The sequence below is a fragment of the Salvelinus fontinalis genome, chromosome 1 (assembly GCF_029448725.1).
Source record: "Salvelinus fontinalis isolate EN_2023a chromosome 1, ASM2944872v1, whole genome shotgun sequence".
NCBI classification, from domain to species: Eukaryota; Metazoa; Chordata; class Actinopteri; order Salmoniformes; family Salmonidae; genus Salvelinus; species Salvelinus fontinalis.
Genome location: NC_074665.1, coordinates 15,066,834 through 15,086,395, shown reverse-complemented (window position 1 = coordinate 15,086,395; position 19,562 = coordinate 15,066,834). Strand labels below are relative to the sequence as shown.

At 41.4% G+C, this 19,562-nt stretch overlaps 1 protein-coding gene across 2 annotated transcripts in view; it reads right to left on the bottom strand.

The window, feature by feature from the left end:
• Window positions 1-19,562, bottom strand: part of abca5 (ATP-binding cassette, sub-family A (ABC1), member 5) — a 134,057-nt gene that overhangs the window by 68,851 nt on the left and 45,644 nt on the right. For both annotated transcript variants that reach the window (XM_055876307.1, XM_055876386.1), the window contains exons 8-17: window positions 15,082-15,270; window positions 14,494-14,641; window positions 14,159-14,336; window positions 10,315-10,373; window positions 6,905-7,191; window positions 6,464-6,583; window positions 1,639-1,777; window positions 1,387-1,477; window positions 1,062-1,201; window positions 732-851 (exon numbers count right to left, since the gene is read on the bottom strand). In XM_055876307.1, coding sequence (XP_055732282.1) covers window positions 732-851; window positions 1,062-1,201; window positions 1,387-1,477; window positions 1,639-1,777; window positions 6,464-6,583; window positions 6,905-7,191; window positions 10,315-10,373; window positions 14,159-14,336; window positions 14,494-14,641; window positions 15,082-15,270 — 1,471 coding nt within the window. The remainder of the gene's footprint in view (window positions 1-731; window positions 852-1,061; window positions 1,202-1,386; window positions 1,478-1,638; window positions 1,778-6,463; window positions 6,584-6,904; window positions 7,192-10,314; window positions 10,374-14,158; window positions 14,337-14,493; window positions 14,642-15,081; window positions 15,271-19,562) is intronic.

The window sequence follows — 19,562 nt, the reverse complement described above, 5'->3', positions numbered from 1 at the left end:
AAGAAAACATGGTTTCACATGTGAAAATCCAGATCACCACATGTGACGTTTTCCAAAAACACATGGTTTCACATGTGAAAACGTGGAAATATCACATGTGAAATCATGTGGTTTTTCCATAAGGGCAGGGCTTTAAAGTGCGACCAAGGAGTTTTATTATGGGAACACTGTGCGATTATGGAAGAAATCTGCCAGATAATAATTGTTGTAATGATAATGTTTCCGAGTACCCGATAGCTAGCTAACAACCTGGTAACTTTACCAGTATATCCAAACATTTGGGGGCACAGAAAGAAAGGAAAATGGATTTCTTCTTCAGGAGATCAATGATCATAGCAATGAATGAAAGATCTCGTGCATGTCGTCATCAAAAACCTGACATTTTTAAAGAGACATGGTACAACTTTCAGTAGGAAAATAGTGTTTTTACACAATGTAGAAACCTAATATTCCACAAATGACTTTGTAATTTAAATGACAAGTATTTGGATCAACATTTTAGCTTTATAATAAACTCATGTCTTTACAGTGTTACATATTCGTTTCTAGGGCACAACATGTGCTGCAAAAGTAGCTAGAATCATATAGGCCGTATCAATAAATAAAATGTATAATGTTTTCTGGTGCTCCAAAATTTTATGTGGTGCTCCTAACTTTAAGTTGGTAGCACCAGTGCATGTGAATGTAGACCCCTGCTTAGTACAGACAGAGAGAAAAGAAGGAAGGCTCACCAGCCTGGTCCACCTCAGCCTCAGCCTCCAGACGAAGAAACACGTCCTCCAGCGTTGTCATGGACACCCCGTAGTTGCTGATGCCCAGGTCTGGCCTGCAGTCTAGTTCTGAGAACAATCCTGAGAGAGTGAAGTCATGCTACAGTAAGTACAGAACCACAGATCTAAAACTCTACCTGCTATATATGAATAAAAATATAATTCCTCGAAAGTGAATAGCCCCTCGGACTATAGCAATTTGACTTCCCCGTCATGGGTACACTCAATAGGAATTATATTTCTATGATAGGAGCGATCAACTGAGCCGTAGTACAGAGATTAGTTTCTGACCTGAAAAGGTGTCCATGCTTTCGAAAGGGAGGGTGAATGTCAGTTCAGCCTCTTGTTGCCGTGACAACTGAGCCTTGGGGACGTGGTGCTTGACCAATGATGTGACACCATCTACCTCACACCGTTCACCAATAGACATTCTATAGGAAGGGGAAAAACATTATTTAGCTGCGGTATGTATGCATCGGTCTTACTGTCATCAAACAACATGATTTTTGAAGAAACAATCTGCTGGATGGCTTAAATAGGTCAAAACGCTTTAGGTCGAGATATGTGTTATAGTGTATTTTTTTGTGACATTTGGAGAGCTGTCTGCCGAACTTACCTGAGGTGGTATCCTACTCCACACTTGGTCTTGAGATATAGGGAAGAACCAACACACTTAAGTTGGCCCTGAGAGATCACAGCTTTGCGGTCTAAAAGGGAATGGGAAAATGAAAGAGAAAGAGATCGAGAGAGATAGAGAAAAAGAGAAATTGAGATGGCGAGTGAAAGACGTAAGTGTATTGAGCGATAAAGAGAACCCTGCTACAGATGAACACATTGTTAGAGATAGATAGGGAAGAGATGGGTGTACCAGCGAGTATGTCTGCCTCGTCCATGTAATGTGTGCTGAGCACCGTGACTCTGCCTGCTCTGCGACTCTTCAGCAGAGACCACACCTGGTGTCTGGAACAGGGGTCCATACCAGCAGTAGGTTCATCCAGGAGCAGGATCTAAACATGTACACACATGCAAAATCGAATCAAATTTTATTTGTCACAGGCTTCGTAAACAACAGATGTGGACTAACAGTGAAATCCTTACTCATAGGACCTTCCCAAAAAATGCAGAGAAAGAAAATAGAGAAATAATAGAAAAGTAAAACTTGTAATAAAAGTAACAATAGTTACACAATGAGTAGCAATAACTTGGATATATACACTGTACAAGGGGTACAAGTACCGAGTCGATGTGCACGAGGTAATTGGGGTAAATATGTACAGTACCAGTCAGTCAAAAATTTGGACACACCTACTCATTCAAGGGTTTTTCTTGATTTTTTACTATTTTCTACATTGTAGAATAATATTGAAGACATCAAAACTATGAAATAACTAATGGAATCATGCAGTAACCAAAAAAGTGTATTTTAGATTTTTCAAAGTAGCCACCATTTGCCTTGATCCCAACTCTTGGAATTCTTTCAACCAGCTTCACCTGGAATGCTTTTCCAACCGTCTTGAAAGTTCCCACATATGCTGAGCACTTGTTGGCTGCTTTTCCTTCAATCTGCGGTCCAACTCATCCCAAACCATCTCAGTTGGGTTTAAGTCAGGGGATTGTGGAAGCCAGCTCAACTGATGCAACACTCCAAGTCTCTTCCTATTATTTGTGTCCTTTAGTAGTGGTTTCTTCGCAGGAATTCGACCACGAAAGCCTGATTTATGCATTCTCCTCTGAACAGTTGATGTTGTGATGTGTCTGTTACTTGAATTCTGAAGTATTTATTTGGGCTGCAATTTCTGAGGCTAGTAACTCAAAGTAACTTATCGTCTGCAGCAGAGGTAACTCTGGGTCTTCCTTTTGTGTGGCAGTCCTCATGAGCCAGTTTCATCATAGTGCTTGATGGTTTTTGCGACTGCACTTGAAGAAACTTTCAAAGTCCTTAAAATGTTCCAGAATGACTGACCTTCATGTCTTGAAGTAATGATGGACTGTCCTTTCTCTTTGCTTATTTGAGCTGTTCTTATTATAATATGGACTTGGTCTTTTACCAAATAGGGCTATCTTCTGTATACCCCCCCTACATTGTCACAACACAACTGATTGGCTCAAACACATTAAGGAAAGGAATTCCACAAATGAACTTTGAACAAGGCACACCAGTTAATTGAAATGCATTCCAGGTGACAACCTCATGAAGCTGGTTGAGAGAATGCTAAGTGTGCAGAGCTGGCAAAGGGCGGCTACTTTGATTTGTGTAACTTTTTTTTGCTTACTACATGATTCCATATGTGTTATTTCATAGTATATGTCGTCACTTTTATTCTACAATGTAGAAAATAGTAAAAATAAGGAAAAACCCTGCAATGAGTAGGTGTGTCCAAACTGTCCAAAAATGTGCTTTTCTTTCAAAAACAAGGACATTTCTAAGTGAACCAAAACTTTTGAACGGTAGTGTGTGTATGTATGTGTGTATACATACAGTTGAAGTCGAAAGTTTACATATACCTTAGCCAAATACATTTATACTCAGTTTTTCACAATTCTTGACATTTAACATTAAAATCCCCACTCTTAGGTCAGTTAGGATCACCATTTTATTTTAAGAATGTGAAATGTCACAATAATAGTAGAGAGAACGATTTATTTCAGCATGTATTTCTTTCATCACATTCCCAGTGGGTCAGAAGTTTACATACACTCAATTAGTATTTGGTAGCATTGCCTTTAAAATTGTTTAACTTGGGTCAAGCGTTTCAGGTAGCCTTCCACAAGCTTCCCACAATAAGATGGGTGAATTTTGGCCCATTCCTCCTGACAGAGCTGGTGTAACTGAGTCAGGTTGGTAGGCCTCCTTGCTCGCACACGCTTTTCAGTTCTGCCCACAAATTTTCTACAGGATTGAGGTCAGGGCTTTGTGATGGCCACTCCAATACCTTGACTTTGTTGTTCTTAAGACATTTTGCCACCACTTTGGAAGTATGCTTGGGGTCATTGTCCATTTGGAAGACCCATTTGCGACCAAGCTTTAACTTCCTGACTGATGTCTTGAGATGTTGCTTCAATATATCCACATAATTTTCCTCCCTGATGATGCCATCTATTTTGTGAAGTGCACCAGTCCCTCCTGCAGCAAAGCACCCCAACAACATGATGCTGCCACCCCCGTGCTTCACGGTTGGGATGGTGTTCTTCGGCTTGCAAGCCTCCCCCTTTTTCCTCTAAACATAACAATGGTCATTATGGCCAAACAGTATTATTTTTGTTTTGTCAGACCAGAGGATATTTCTTCAAAAAGTACAATCTTTGTCCCCATGTGCAGTTGCAAACCATAGTCTGGCTTTTTTTAATGCCGATTTTGGAGCAGTGCCTTCTTCCTTGCTGAGCGGCCTTTCAGGTTATATTGATATAGGACTCGTTTTACTGTGGATATACGGTAGATACTTTTGTTCCTGTTTCCTCGAGCATCTTCACAAGGTCCTTTGCTGTTGTTCTGGGATTGATGTGCACTTTTGGCACCAAAGTACGTTCATCTCTAGGAGACAGAACGTATCTCCTTTCTGAGACGTATGACGGCTGCGTGGTCCCATGGTGTTTATACTTGTGTACAGATGAACGTGGTACCTTTAGGCGTTTGGAAATTGCTCCCAAGGATGAACCAGACTTGTGGAGGTCTACAATTGTTTTCTGAGGACATGGCTGATTTCTTTTGATTTCCCCATTATGTCAAGCAGAGGCACTACGTTTGAAGGTAGGCCTTGAAATACATCCACAGGTACACCTCCAATTGACTCAAATGATGCCAATTAGCCTATCAGAAGCTTCTTAAGCCATGACATAATTTTCTGGAATTCTCCAAGCCGTTTAAAGGCACAGTCAACTTAGTGTATGTAAACTTCTGACCCACGAGAAACGTGATCAAGTAAATTATAAGTGAAATAATCTGTCTGTAAACAATTTTTGGAAAAATTACTTGTGTCACGCACAAAGCAGATGTCCTAACCGACTTGCCAAAACTATAGTTTGTTAACAGGAAATTTGTGGAGTGGTTGAAATACAAGTTTTAATGACTACAACCTAAGTGTATGTAAACTTCTGACTTGAACTGTATATCTACACACACACACACACACACTCACGTTCAAAAGTTGTGTCCTTGTTTTTGAAAGAAAAGCACATTTCTTGTCCATTAAAATAACATCAAATTGATCAGAAATACAGTGTAGACATTGTTAATGTTGTAAGTGACTATTGTAGTTGGAAATGGCAGATTTCTTATGGAATATCTACATAGGTGTACAGAGGCCCATTATCAGCAACCATCACTCCTGTGTTCCAATGGCACGTTGTGTTAGCTAATCCAAGTTTATCATTTTAAAAGGCTAATTGATCATTAGAAAACCCTTTTGCAATTATTTTTGCACAGCTGAAAACTCTCAACGTCAACAGTGAAGAGGCGACTCCGGGATGCTGGCCTTCTAGGCAGAGTTCCTCTGTCCAGTGTCTGTGTTCTTTTCCCCATCTTAATCTTTTCTTTTTATTGTCCAGTCTGAGATATGTCTTTTTCTTTGCAACTCTGCCTAGAAGGCCAGCATCCCGGAGTCGCCTCTTCATTGTTGACGTTGAGACTGGTGGTTTGCGGGAACTATTTACTGAAGCTGCCAGTTGAGGACTTGTGAGGCGTCTGTTTTTCAAACTAGATACTAATGTACTTGTCCTCTTGCTCAGTTGTGCACCGGAGCCTCCCACTCCTCTTTCTATTCTGGTTAGAGCCAGTTTGCGCTGTTCTGTGAAAGGAGTAGTACACAGCGTTGGATGAGATCTTCAGTTTCTTGGCAATTTCTCGCATGGAATAGCCTTCATTTTTCAGAACAAGAATAGAGACTGACGATTTTCAGAAGAAAGTTATTTGTTTCTGGCCATTTTGAGCCTGTAATCGAACCCACAGATACTGATGCTCCAGATACTCAACTAGTCTAAAGAATGCCAGTTTTATTGCTTCTTTAAATCAGGACAATAGATTTCAGCTGTGCTAACATAATTGCAAAAGGGTTTTCTAATGATCAATTAGCCTTTTAAAATGATAAACTTGGATTAGCTAACACAACGTGCCATTGGAACACAGGAGTGATGGTTGCTGATAATTGGCCACTGTACGCCTATGTAGAAATTCCATGAAACAATCTACCGTTTCCAGCTAGAATAGCCATTTACAACATTAACAATGTCTACACCGTGTTTCTGATCAATTTGATGTTATTTTAACTGACATGTTTTGTGTGCTTTTCTTTAAACAAGGACATTTCTAAGTGACACCAAACTTTTATGATCTACCCACTAAATGTTATTTTTTTTTTTTTTATGAACTATTTATCAGTCTTATGGCTCGGTGGTAGAAGCTGTTCAGGCTCCTGTTGGTTCCAGAATTGGTGCATCGGTACCGCTTGCAGTGCGGTAGCAGAGAGACAGACAGAGAGAGACAGACAGAGAGAGACAGACAGAGAGAGACAGACAGAGAGAGACAGACAGACAGAGAGACAGACAAACAGAGAGAGAGACAAACAGAGAGAGAGACAGACAGAGACACAGAGAGAGAGAGACAGAGAGAGAGACAGACAGAGACAGACAGACAGACAGAGACACAGAGAGAGAGACACAGAGAAAGAGAGACAGTGGATGATCAAGGATCCAGCTACCTTGGGGTCTCCCAGGATGGCTATGCCCACAGACAATTTCCTCTTCTGGCCTCCACTCAGGTTCTTAGCCTGGGCGTCCATGATCTTCTCCAGGTCTAGATCCTTCAGCACCTTGGACACCTAACGGACAGATCCAACACACAGGAGGGAGGGAGAGAAAAGGATGTGATCCCAAACACTGACTTAATCTTATCCATCTTGTGAGTTGAAGCTGAACTCAGAAATACGGAAGCAACATAGAGGCCTGCCAGTTAACAACCAGCCATGCTAGAGTGACCGAGTGATCATATATGATGCATTTTACATTTACATTTGACTAATTTAGCAGACGCTCTTATCCAGAGCGATTTGAAACAGCATTCAGTGTCACGACATCACACGTAAATCCTTCTTGAAAATAGCTGCTATCAATATCTGTACTGGTAATAAAAATCCCCTCACCTCATTGTCAATGTCAGAGGGCAGAATCCCTTTAATGGCAGCGAATATCCTCAGGTGCTCTTCTACAGTCAGCACGTCAAAGATGATGTTGAACTGAGGGCAGATGCCCACCAGCTGCCTCATCTCTGCCCCCTCAGCGATCTCTGCCACAGGGGAGCCATAGATGGAGGCGTGGCCGTCGGTTGGAGGGCAGATCCCACACAGGATGTTCATCAGAGTGGACTTCCCCGCTCCGCTGTGGCCCAGGAGGGCTGTGATCTGACCTTCATAGATGTCAAAGGTCAAGCCTGGATAGAAGGCAGGACATGAAGACATTAGGGTCTACGAAGAGCCTCATATGGGGCGGTTTCTCGGACACAGATTAAGTCTAATCATGGATGAGGATAAACAGAGAAAGGTAAGACAACGTCAGGATCTGTTAACCTCTCTAGGCTAGGGGACGGTATTTTCATGTCCGGATGAAAAGCGTGCCCAAAGTAAACTGCCTGCTACTCAGGCCCAGAAGGTAGGATATGGATATTATTAGTAGATTTGGATAGAAAACACTCTGAAGTTTCTAAAGCTGTTTGAATGATGTCTGAGTATAACATAACTTATTTGGCAGGTGAAACCCCGAGGACAAACCATCCAGGACTTTTTTTTTTGAGGTGACAGTGTTTTCAATGGGTTTTCTATGTGGATCTAGATTTCTAAGCACTTGCTTGTAGTTCCTATCGCTTCCACTGGATGTCAACAGTCTTTAGAAATTGGTTGATGTTTTTCCTTTGTGTAATGAAGAAGTAGGGCTGTTCAGAACGAGGGTCGAGTCTAGTGTACTATTGTGGTTAGGGTGCACGACCTGAAAGCTCGCTCCACTTTGTTTTTATCCGCTATTGAACGCAGTTTATCCCGTCTTAAATTTGATCGATTATTTACGTTAAAAAATACCTAAAGTTGTATTAGGAAAGTTGTTTGAAATGTTTGGACAAAGATTACAGGTAACTTATTAGATCTTTTATAGTCATGTTGCGTGAGTTGGAACCGGTGTTTCTCTGGATCAAACGCGACAAATAAATGGACATTTTGGAGATATAACGACGGAATTAATTGAACAAAAGGACCATTTGTGATGTTTATGGGACATATTGGAGTGCCAACAGAAGAAGCTCTTCAAAGGTAAGGCATGAATCATATCGTTATTTCTGAGTTTTGTGTCGCGCCTGGCGGGATTAAATATGATTGTCTGTGTTTGTTTGATGGGGTGCTGTCCTCAGATAATAGCATGGTTTGCTTTTGCCGTAAAGCCTTTTTGAAATCTGACACCATGGCTGGATAACTTCTTCTCAATAGGGGGTGCTGTTTGCACTTTGTAATAATTTCATTCCCAAATTAAACTGCCTCATACTCAATTGTTGCTCGTACAATATGCATATTATTATTACTATTGGATAGAAAACACTCTCTAGTTTCTAAAACCGTTTGAATTATATCTGTGAGTAAAACAGAACTCGAGTTAGAGCATTTTTCCTATGAGGATGTGAGAATGCAGAATTCTGCAAGCTGTTCCCAGGTCAGTTTATTAATTTGCCTGTCTTCTATTGGTTGAGATGCACTGCATACGCCTTCCCCTGGATGTCAGCGAATAGTGAGATTTGAAATGGAGTCTCTAGGCAGATCTGAGAGGTTATAAATGGCTTGGGAACGAAGGGTCCGGTCTTTGTTCACTTCGCTCTGACGCAGGAAGGACCTTGGCATGTCGTATTAGAAAGCTCCGGTTATAGCTCTTAGATATATCCGGCTCTGTTTTTATTCGATATAGCTGTTAAAGACATCATAATGTTGTTATTTTAAACCGAGTTATATCAGTTTATGTCAGTATATTGCGATTTTCGGATATTTATTAGTGTTGCGTTCTAGGGAGTTGGTGATGTCTGGCCTACATGGCTAATGTTTACTGCTAATTGCAACGTTGAAGACTACATTCTACAACTGAGCAACGATTCTTTTGGACAAAGGACAACTTTCCCAAGATTCTGATGGAAGCACATCAAAAAGTAAGAACTATTTATGCTGTTAATTCGTTGTTCTGTTGAAAAATGTAAAATGCATAATCCGCCATTAATTTCCGCGCGGTCTCGCTTTAACGCACGCTGTATGTCGTAGTAACGTTAATTTTAAAAATGTGACACAGCGATTGCATTAACTAATGTATCTTTCATTTGCTGTCCAACCTGTATTTTTTAGTCAAGTTTATGATTAGTTATCGATTAGAATAGGTGCCTCTCCCAAGATTTCTCCCGACATTTTGTTGGCAGCTTGGCTACTTTTCTCATTGTATAACCACGATTTGTGCCGCTAAATATGCACATTTTCGAACAAACTCTATATGTATTGTGTAATATGATGTTATAGGACTGTCATCTGAAGAAGTTTGAGCAGGTCAGTGAAAAAATTTATATATTTTGCTGGGTTATACGTTATCGCTATTTTTGGCTTGAATCAATGCTGTTGTGTGGTTTGCTATTGTGGTAAGCTAATATAATGCTATATTGTGTTTTCGCTGTAAAACACTTAAAAGATCTGAAATATTGGCTGGATTCACAAGATCTTTGTCTTTCATTTGCTGTACGCTGTGTATTTTTCAGAAATGTTTTATGATGAGTATTTAGGTAATTCACGTTGCTCTCTGTATTTATTCTAGCCGCTTTGGTGAGAGTTATGGTGGCTGCAATGGTAAACTATGATTTATACCTGAAATATGCACATTTTTCTAACAAAACATATGCTATACAATAAATATGTTATCAGACTGTCATCTGATGAAGTTGTTTCTTGGTTAGTGGCTATTTATATCTTTATTTGGTCGAATTTGTGATAGCTACCTATGCAGGAAAAAAATGGTGGAGTAAAAAAAGTGGTGTCTTTTGCTAACGTGGTTAGCTAATAGATTTACATATTGTGTCTTCCCTGTAAAACATTTTAAAAATCAGAAATGATGGCTGGATTCACAAGATGTGTATCTTTCAACTGGTGTCTTGGACTTGTGATTTAATGATATTTAGATGCTAGTATTTACTTGTGACGCTATGCTAGGCTATGCTAGTCAGCTTTTTTACTGATGGGGGTGCTCCCGGATCTGGATTTGGGAGGAATTAGAGGTTAACAAGAAGTTAAGCTTTATTTTGACATATTGCATGTGTATTTTCAAGAATGTTAAATATTTACAATTCTGTCGTTTGAATTTGGCACCCTGCACTTTCACTTGATGTTGGTCAGGTGGGAAGGTAGTGTCCCATCTAGCCTAGAGAGGTTATTAAGGAAGTTCGGAACTCTGCCGATTTCCAATTTGTCTGTTAGATACGGCAACTAGAAAAGAGGCTCCACACAGACACAAGAGTGACAAGAGAAATACGTAGAGGAATGAGCCTCACCCCTCAGAGCTTCCACGATGCTGTCCTTCTCTTTGTACACCTTGCGGATGTTGTTAATGCTGCCAGGGTGGGGAGACAGAGAAGAGGGTAAACAACAGGTTTCAATCTGGCACTCATTCCTTCTGGGTCAAAGCTAATGGAAGTTTGCAGGCTGGAAGCAGACCAAGCCAGTGGGTTCCTTTCAGGTGCTCATCTATATCGATACAGCTCGGCTGAGGTTATCGTTTCCCCTGGTAACTCTAAAAGCCTGTATTTCTGTCCTGGAAAGTCAATAATGGGGCCAGGTTTCTCTATAAATGTAAGAGGATATCAGCCTGATCCGGACCTGTCGAGCTGAGGCAGCCACAGAGTCTATTTTCAAAGCCACTTGTTACAGAGAGACACAAGTGTTCTCTTCCAGCCAGGGACAGGAGCATTATGATAAGAAAGATCTGCACCAAAACGTTTCATATCATGCACCATCAGAACTGACGTCAATGGAAAGTTGCTGATTCACACTATAGGGCCGGCAGAAACCTTACTGTGTTCCCTTCACATTGTCCTTTACAGCATGGTTCAAGCAACTATGAAGGTAAACTCAGTAGCCTTGTACAAATGTGAGGCAGCTTCATGTACAACTACACCAGTGGCGGTCAGTGTCGTTTAAGATGAGGGAGGACGATTATTTTTTAGGGAGCGTGGCCTTATTTCTATTGCAGCATATTGGATGACTGTCATTCATATTCCATTCACCCAGTTCAATGTAACAGCAATAGGTTTAGGCTACTACATGATACTCTAATTTTCAATGATTTAAATTATTTAAAGTATAGGCATAAATGCAGCTGATAGTAGCCTCCTTCTGGCTTCAAAAGAAAAACAAGCCGTATTCCTAAAATAAAATCCCAACTTCGGCTTCAAGTTTTTTTGTAAATTGTTGAATATGCAATTTAAAATTCCCTGATATTTACGAGGTTATAGCCTCAATCTCATTTCCATGACAGGTAGTAATAGGTGAAAGGTTCAGAGGTCTATTTCTTGCTTTAGAAAACACAATTAGTTTAGTCAGCATTGAGGAGACAACAACAAACAATAAATAACAGTATAATCAGAATAAAAGTGAAATTATATATAAATAGTGAATAAGAGGGGACCAAGTCCCGAGCCCTGGGACACACCATTACAGACAGACAATTTAGCGGACATGAGCACATCAAATTGAGTGCACCGAGTTCTATCAGACAGATAGTTAGCAAACTATGCAACTACATGCTCGGTAAGACCTATGCTTAATAATCTCTGCCTCAGTACAGCATGATCAACTGTATCAAAAGCCTTAGAGAGATCAATAAAAAGTGAGACAGTGCTGTTTTTTTGTCAAGGGCTTCAGTGATAATGTAAAACCTTCATGGCTGCTGTAATTGTGCTTTGCTTCTACTTGAAGCCCGATTGGTACATTGATAAAATAGAGTTTATTTTTATATACTATTTTAGCTGTTCAGTGACAAGGGTTTCAAGTATTTTCACTAGGGGTGACAGCTTTGAGATTGGCCTATAATAATTTAAAAGAGTTGGATCTCCCAGTTTTAAAAGTTGTAGGACAAATGCTGATTTCCAGATCCTTGGAATTTCATTACATTCCAGGGTTAGATTGAACAGATTTATAAGTGGTTCAGCTATGAAATCAACTGCCAGTTTTAAAAAGCAGGGATTAAGAAGATCAGGACCTGCAGGCTTTCTCTGATCTAAGGATTTCAGGGCTTTATGTACCTTCTGCACTGAGAATGGCAAAAAAGCTAAACGTTTGACCAGCTCTCACCGGTTCATCCACACAGGGCTGTATAGAGACAGAAGATACTAAATCAAACAGCCTATCAGATGACACAAAGTGATCATTGAAACAATTCAGCATTTCAGTTTCGTCATGAACAACAACAGAGTCCTTCAATAAACATGAAGGCAATTCATTAACAGTACTGTTACCAGACAGACTTAATAGCCCTCCAAAACTTCCTAGGGTCATTCAGGTTATCAGTAGTAACAGACATAAAATATTTCAGACTTGGCCTTCCTGAATAGAGAAGAACACTTGCTTCATAGCTACGTAAAAATAAGCCAATCAGCATAAGAACATGAATTCTTTACCTTAGCCCAGGCTAGATTACATTCGTGAATAATACAAGACAGCTCAGAAGAAAACCATGGATTATCCTGCCCTTTAACTCTGAACCTGTGGAATGGGGCATGTTTTTGACTATTTGGAAAAAACAATCATGAAAGAATTTCCAGGCAATTTCCACATCAGGAAAAAGCTCAATCTTGCTCCAGTCAAAATAAAACAAATCATGAAAGAAAGCCTGCTCATTAAAACTCTTCAAGTTTCTCTTCAAATCAAATCAAATCACATTTTGTTTTTCACATGCGCCAAATACAACAGGTATAGAGACCTTACAGCAGTGAAATGCTTACTTACAAGCCCTTAACACTTATTGTTCTTAAAATTGCATTTTTGGTTAAGTAAAAAAAAACAGTAAAAAAATAGAAAAAGAAAAGTAACAAATAATTAAACAGCAGCAGTAAAATAACAATAGCGAGGCTATATACAGGGGTACCGGTACAGAGTCAATGTGCGGGGGCACCGGTTATTGGAGGTAATATGTACATGTAGGTAGAGTTAAAGTGACTATGCATAGATAATAAACAGAGTAGCAGCAGCGTCAAAGAGAGGTCTGGGTAGCCCTTTGATTAGCAGTTCAGGATTCTTATGGCTTGGGGTTAGAAGCTGTTAAGAAGCCTTTTGGGCCTAGACTTGGCACTCCGGTATCGCTTGCCGTGCGATAGCAGAGAACAGTCTATGGACTAGGGTGGCTGGAGTCTTTGACCATTTTTAGGGCCTTCCTCTGACACTGCCTGGTGATGTACTGGGCCATACGCACTACCCTAAGTAGTGCCTTGCGGTCGGAGGCCAAGCAGTTGCCATACAAGGCAGTGATGCAACCAGTCAGGATGCTCTCAATGGTGCAGCTGTAGAACCTTTTGAGGGTCTGTGGACCCACGTCAAATCTTTTCAGTCTCCTGAGGGGGAAAAGGCTTTGTCATCCCCTCTTCACAACTGTCTCAGTGTGTTTGGACCAGGATAGTTTTTTAGTGATGTGGACACCAAGAAATGTGAAGCTCTCAACCTGCTCAACTACTGCCCCGTCAATGAGAATGGGGGCGTGCTCGGTCCTCGTTTTCATGTAGTCCAGAAATCAGCTCCTTTGTCTTGCTCACATTGAGGGGGAGGTTGTTGTCCTGGCACCATCGTTGTCAGTGATCAGGGCTACCACAGTTGGGTCATCGGCAAACTTGATGATGGTGTTGGAGTTGTGCCTGGCCATGCAGTCATGAGTGAACAGGGAGTACAGGAAGGGACTGAGCACACACCCGAGGGGCCCCTGTGTTGAGGATCAACGTGGCGGATGTGTTGTTACCTACCCTTACCACCTGGGGTCGGCCCGTCAGGAAGTCCAGGATCCAGTTGCAGAGGGAGGCGTTTAGTCCCAGGGTCAAGGGCTTGTAAGTAAGCATTTCACTTTAAGGTCTACACCTGTTGTATTCGGCAAATATGACAAATAACATTTGATTTTATAATATTTAGTATAGTTTTATCTAAAAAAGATAACTTTAATGTTTTACCATTTTTGTTCTTATGAAATTCACTGAGGAGGATGGTCAACCCCTTCCTCCTCTGAGGAGCCTCCACTGAACTACACCCATTGGACAGGACGCCTCAAGCAACTATGGTGGATGCATAACCAGGCCAGCCCAGTGCAGCTTGGCTTAGATCAGTAGTGTGGAAAGGGTATAAAGGGGAGGCTCTTACCGGATGGCCTCTTTCCCCCTGAATTCCGGAGAGACGGGCTCGACAGACTCATCCACTCCTGGGGCCCCGTTCACCTCTGTCTCGTACACAGAGCTCACCTCGACGTAGCGTTTACTGCGCTTGGACCAATAGGATGGCTTCATGAAGTATACCAGGGAGCGCCGCATGCCAAACTCACCTGCACAAAGGATACAAGAATACGGAAGTTCATTTGAGATAGACAGGTCGCTCTTTAAAAAAATGTACGAAATTAAGACCAAACTGTATGAGTAAAGGTTGAATGAAATCAATACTTCCTTCATGTGTTGAGAAGAGAGGAGAAGTCAAAACAGTACCTGGTAGAACCTGGTCCAGGTAGACAGCCAGCAGCAGGTAGAGTATACAGTCCAGGACGAGCATGAGAAGGGGGGCGTAGAGGGGATGGGGGCCGTTGGCCAGGGTAGCAAACACAGCTCCGTCCCCCTGAGCCTCCAGGTACACCACCTAGACACACAGAGAATAGAACAGAATAGCTTTATTACATGGGGGGTGGTCTCAGTAAAAATTGCACACTGTCTTGGACAACCTTGACAATAAAATGTTGGGCAATTCCATGGTAACATGCTGATGCTGTGAGTCCGGTTTTTCATTTTAAAATGTATGTCAAACAAAAACCAACGATTGCAAAGTTAAACAAACCATACAACTTTATGCACAAAAATAACTTAACAGATTTACTTGAACAGATTTGCAGATGCAGTTTGGTAACAGAATTACAGTTTGTGCTGTTTGTTCTGTGATTCTGTTACTAGACGTTGCACCGTTTCACCACAGAAAATGTGCGCTTCTATTGGCAAAGTCCAGGTAGTCGCTCCCTGTTTCGGTCTGTTTAATCCCGTTTGGCACTTAATGAACACGACACGGGCGTTGACTGTGTTGGTTACCTGGGCAATGCCGATGGAGAATGCGCTGGGGGACAGCAGACAAAGAACCCAGACCAGCGGCTGGGGGAAGTCCTTCATCAGGACAGTGAACAGGGACAGGCAGCCGAAAACCACAGTCAGCATTGAGCCCACCGTACTGGCAAACTTAGGCTTCTTAAACAGAGGGGTCAGCATGAAGGAGAAGAAGATCTGGGGAAGGATAAAATACAAGAGTTTAAAGAGGTAGTTCACTGAGGTTTGAAAATCAGATGGAACATTCTAGGTAAGTAAAAATAACCTACACTTAAAAAAAGTGAACAATCCCTTTGTTATGGCCTGTCACAACCAATGCGAGTCAACCAAATGCAGCGTCAAATCTATTGGTAGAGTGGAGTTAAAAGCTAACAGCATCCTATGGTAACTGAAATTAAGAAGTCAATTTCAGGTCAAATCCATGACACACATGGCACATTAAATAGAAATCTTGGCCTTAAAACATTTTCAGACATCTTTCCTCTGACACGCACATAAAAGTGTCTGCTAAATATAAATAAACTCAGCGAAAAAATAATTGTCCCTTTATCAGGACCCTCTCTTTCAAAGATAATTCATAAAAATCCAAATAAATTCACAGATCTTCATTGTGAAAGGTTTAAACACGGTTTCCCATGCTTGTTCAATGAACCATAAACAATTAATGAACATGCACCTGTGGAACGGTCATTAAGACACTAACAGCTTACAGACGGTAGGCAATTTAGATCACAGTTATGAAAACTTAGGACACTAAAGAGGCCTTTCTACTGACTCTGAAAAACACCAAAAGGAAAATGCCCAGGATCGCTGCTCATCTGCGTGAACGTGCCTTAGCTATGCTACAAGGAGGCATGAGGACTGCAGATGTGGCCAGGGCAATAAATTGCCCTGTCCATACTGTGAGACACCTAAGAGAGTGCTACAGGGAGACAGGACAGACAGCTGATCGTCCTCGCAGTGGCAGACCACGTGTAACAACACCTGCATAGGATCGGCACATCCGAACATCACACCTGCGGGACAGGTACAGGATGGCAACAACAACTGCACGACTTAAACCAGGAACGCACAATCCCTCCATCAGTGCTCAGACTGTCCGCAATAGGCTGAGAGAGGCTGGACTGAGGGCTTGTAGGCCTGTTGTAAGGCAGGTCCTCACCAGACATCACCGTCGTCTATGGGCACAAACCCACCGTTGCTGGACCAGACAGGACTGGCAACAAGTGCTCTTCACTGACGAGTCGTGGTTTTGTCTCACCAGGGGTGATGGTCGGATTCGCGATTGTTGTCGAAGGAATGAGCGTTACACCGAGGCCTGTACTCTGGAGTGGGATTGATTTGGAGGTGGAGGGTCCATCATGGTCTGGGGCGGTGTGTCACAGCATTATCGGACTGAGCTTGTTGTCATTGCAGGCAATCTCAACGCTGTGCGTTACAGGGAAGACATCCTCCTCCCTCATGTGATACCCTTCCTGCAGGCTCATCCTGACATGACCCTCCAGCATGACAATGCCACCAGCCATACTGCTCGTTCTGTGCACGATTTCCTGCAAGACAGGAATGTCAGTGTTCTGCCATGGCCAGCGAAGAGCCCGGATCTCAATCCCATTTAGCACGTCTGGGACCTGTTGGATCGGAGGGTGAGGGCTAGGGCCATTCCCCCCAGAAATGTCCGGGAACTTACTTTTCATTTTAACCCCCCCTTTGTTCAGGGACACAATATTCAATTTCTGTTAGTCTGTGGAACTTGTTCAGTTTATGTCTCAGTTGTTGAATCTTGTTATGTTCATACAAATATCTACACATGTTAAGATGCTGAAAATAAACACAGTTGACAGTGAGGGGACGTTTCTTTTTTTTCTGAGTTTATATACAGTGCTTTCAGAAAGTATTTATACCTCGAGGTATTTTGTTGTGTTACAGCCTGAATTCAAAATGGATTCAATTGTTTTTTCCCCCCCCCTCACTCATCTACACACAATACCCCATGATGACAAAGTGACATGTTGGTTATTTTTTATTTGCACATTTATTGAAAATGAAACTACAGAAATATCTAATTTACATAAGTATTCACACCCCTTGGTCAATACATGTTAGAATCACCTTTGGAAGTGATAACAGCTGTTCTTCAAGCTCTGTCAAGATGTTTGTTGATCATTGCTAGACAGCCATTTTCAAGTCTTGCCATAGATTTTCAAGCTGATTTAAGTCAAAAGTGTAACTAAGCCACTCAAGAACATTTAATGTCATATTGGTATGCAACTCCAGTGTATATTTGGCCCTGTGTTTTAGGTTATTTTCCTGCTGAAAGGAGAATTTGTCTCCCAGTGTCTGTTAGAAAGCAGACTGCACCAGGGTTTCCTCTAGGATTTTGCCTGTGCTTAGCTCTATTCCATAAAAAATTTTATTAAAAAAACTCCCTAGTCATTTCCGATGACAAGCATACCCATAACACGATGCAGTCACCACCATACTTGAAAATATGATGAGGGGTACTCAGTGATCCGTTTCATTTTCCCCAAACAAAACCCTTGTATTCAGGACAAGTTCATTTCGTTGCATTTTTTTTTAGCAGTTTTACTTTAGTGCCTTGTTGCAAGTTTAGGAATATTTGTATTCTGTAGGCTTCCTTCTTTTCACTCTGTCGTTTAGGTTAGCATTGTGGAGTAACTACAATGTTGTTGATCCATCCCCAGTTTTCTCCTATCACAGCCATTAAACTCTGTAACTGTTTTAAAGTCACCATTGGCCTCATGGTGAAATCCCTGGGCGGCTTCCGTCCTCTCCGGCAACTGAGTTAGGAGGGACGCCTGTATCTTTGTAGTGACTGGGTGTATTGATACACCCTCCAGAGTGTAATTAATAACAACTTCACCATGCTCAAGGGGACAGTCAATGTCTGTTTTGTTTTTTTACCCATCTACCAATAGGTGCCCTTCTTTGCGAGGCATTGGAAAACCAAGTTAGTCTTTGTGGTTGAATCTGTGTTTGAAATGTACTGCTCGACTGAGGGACCTTGTAAATAATTGTATGTACGTGGTACAGAGACGAGGTAGTCATTCAAAAATCATGTTAAACACTATTATTGCCTTACAGAGTGAGTCCATGCAACTTACTACGTGACTTGTTAAGCACAATTTTACTCCTGAACTTATTTAGCATTGCCATAACAAAGGGTTTGAACACTTATTGACACATGACAATTCAGCTCTTCATTTTTAATTAATTTGAACATTTCTAAAAACACAATTCCACTTTGACATTATGGGGTATTGTGTGTAGACGGCCAGTGACACAAAATCTCAATTTAACCAATTTTCAATTCAAGCGGTAATAACAAAATCTGGATCATATTTTCACCCATCAGGCTCTATTCTCAATTTAAACATTGTCTTTACTAACATATCAAATTAGATTAGATTTAGAATGGCCCATTATCAAATGGGCAGGAACAGTGGTAAGAGAAAAAGACATCATCCGTATGCATTCGATTAGCAAATGGCGGCCACTTTCCCGCCAGTTCGTTTCACTCATGTCGGGTAGTCTACTCCACAGGTGATATTCTATGATATTTTATGTATGCCATGGACTCTCCAACCCTGTTCATTCAGCTACCCAGTGCTTAATTTGGGAAACCAAGTGAAATCAGTTTGAGAACATTAATAGTATGATGTTTTCACAACAAAACATATTTAATTAACCTGTTGTCAGACTCTCTCTCTGCGCACCGGAGAAAGGAATGAAAGAGAGAAGGGAGAAGAAAACGCTCGGTGGTGATATATAGGCCTGCGTTGCAGTTCTTGACACAAATTGGTGCGCCTGGTACCTACTACAGTACTATACCACATTCAAAGGCTCTTACATTTCTTTCTTGCCCATGCACCCCCTGAATGGCAGACATACACAATCCATGTCTCAATTGTATCAAGGCTTGAAAAACCTTCTTTAACCTGTCTCCTCCCCTTCATCTACACTGATTGAAGCAGATTTAACAAGTGACATCAATAAGGGATCATAGCTTTCACCTGGTCAGTTTGTAATGGAAAGAGCAGGTGTTCTTAATGTTTTGTATACTGCACGTACACGCACACTGCTTTCGGAAAGTATTCAGACCCCTTGACTTTTCCACATTCTGGTAGGTTACAGCCTTATTCAAAAATAAATTAAGTTGTTTTTTCCCTCATCAATCTACACACAATACCGCAATAATAACAACGCAAAAACAGGTTTAGAAATGCTACCAATTTATAATAAATAAACTGAAATAATTAAGTATTCAGACCCTTTACTCAGTACTTTGTTGAAGCGCCATTGGCAGCGATTACAGCCTCAAGTCTTCTTGGGTATGATGCCACCAGCTTGGCACACACCTGTATTTGGGGAGTTTCTCCCATTCTTCTCTGCAGATCCTCTCAAGCTCTGTGAGGTTGGATGAGGAGGGTTGCTGCACAGCTATTTTCAGG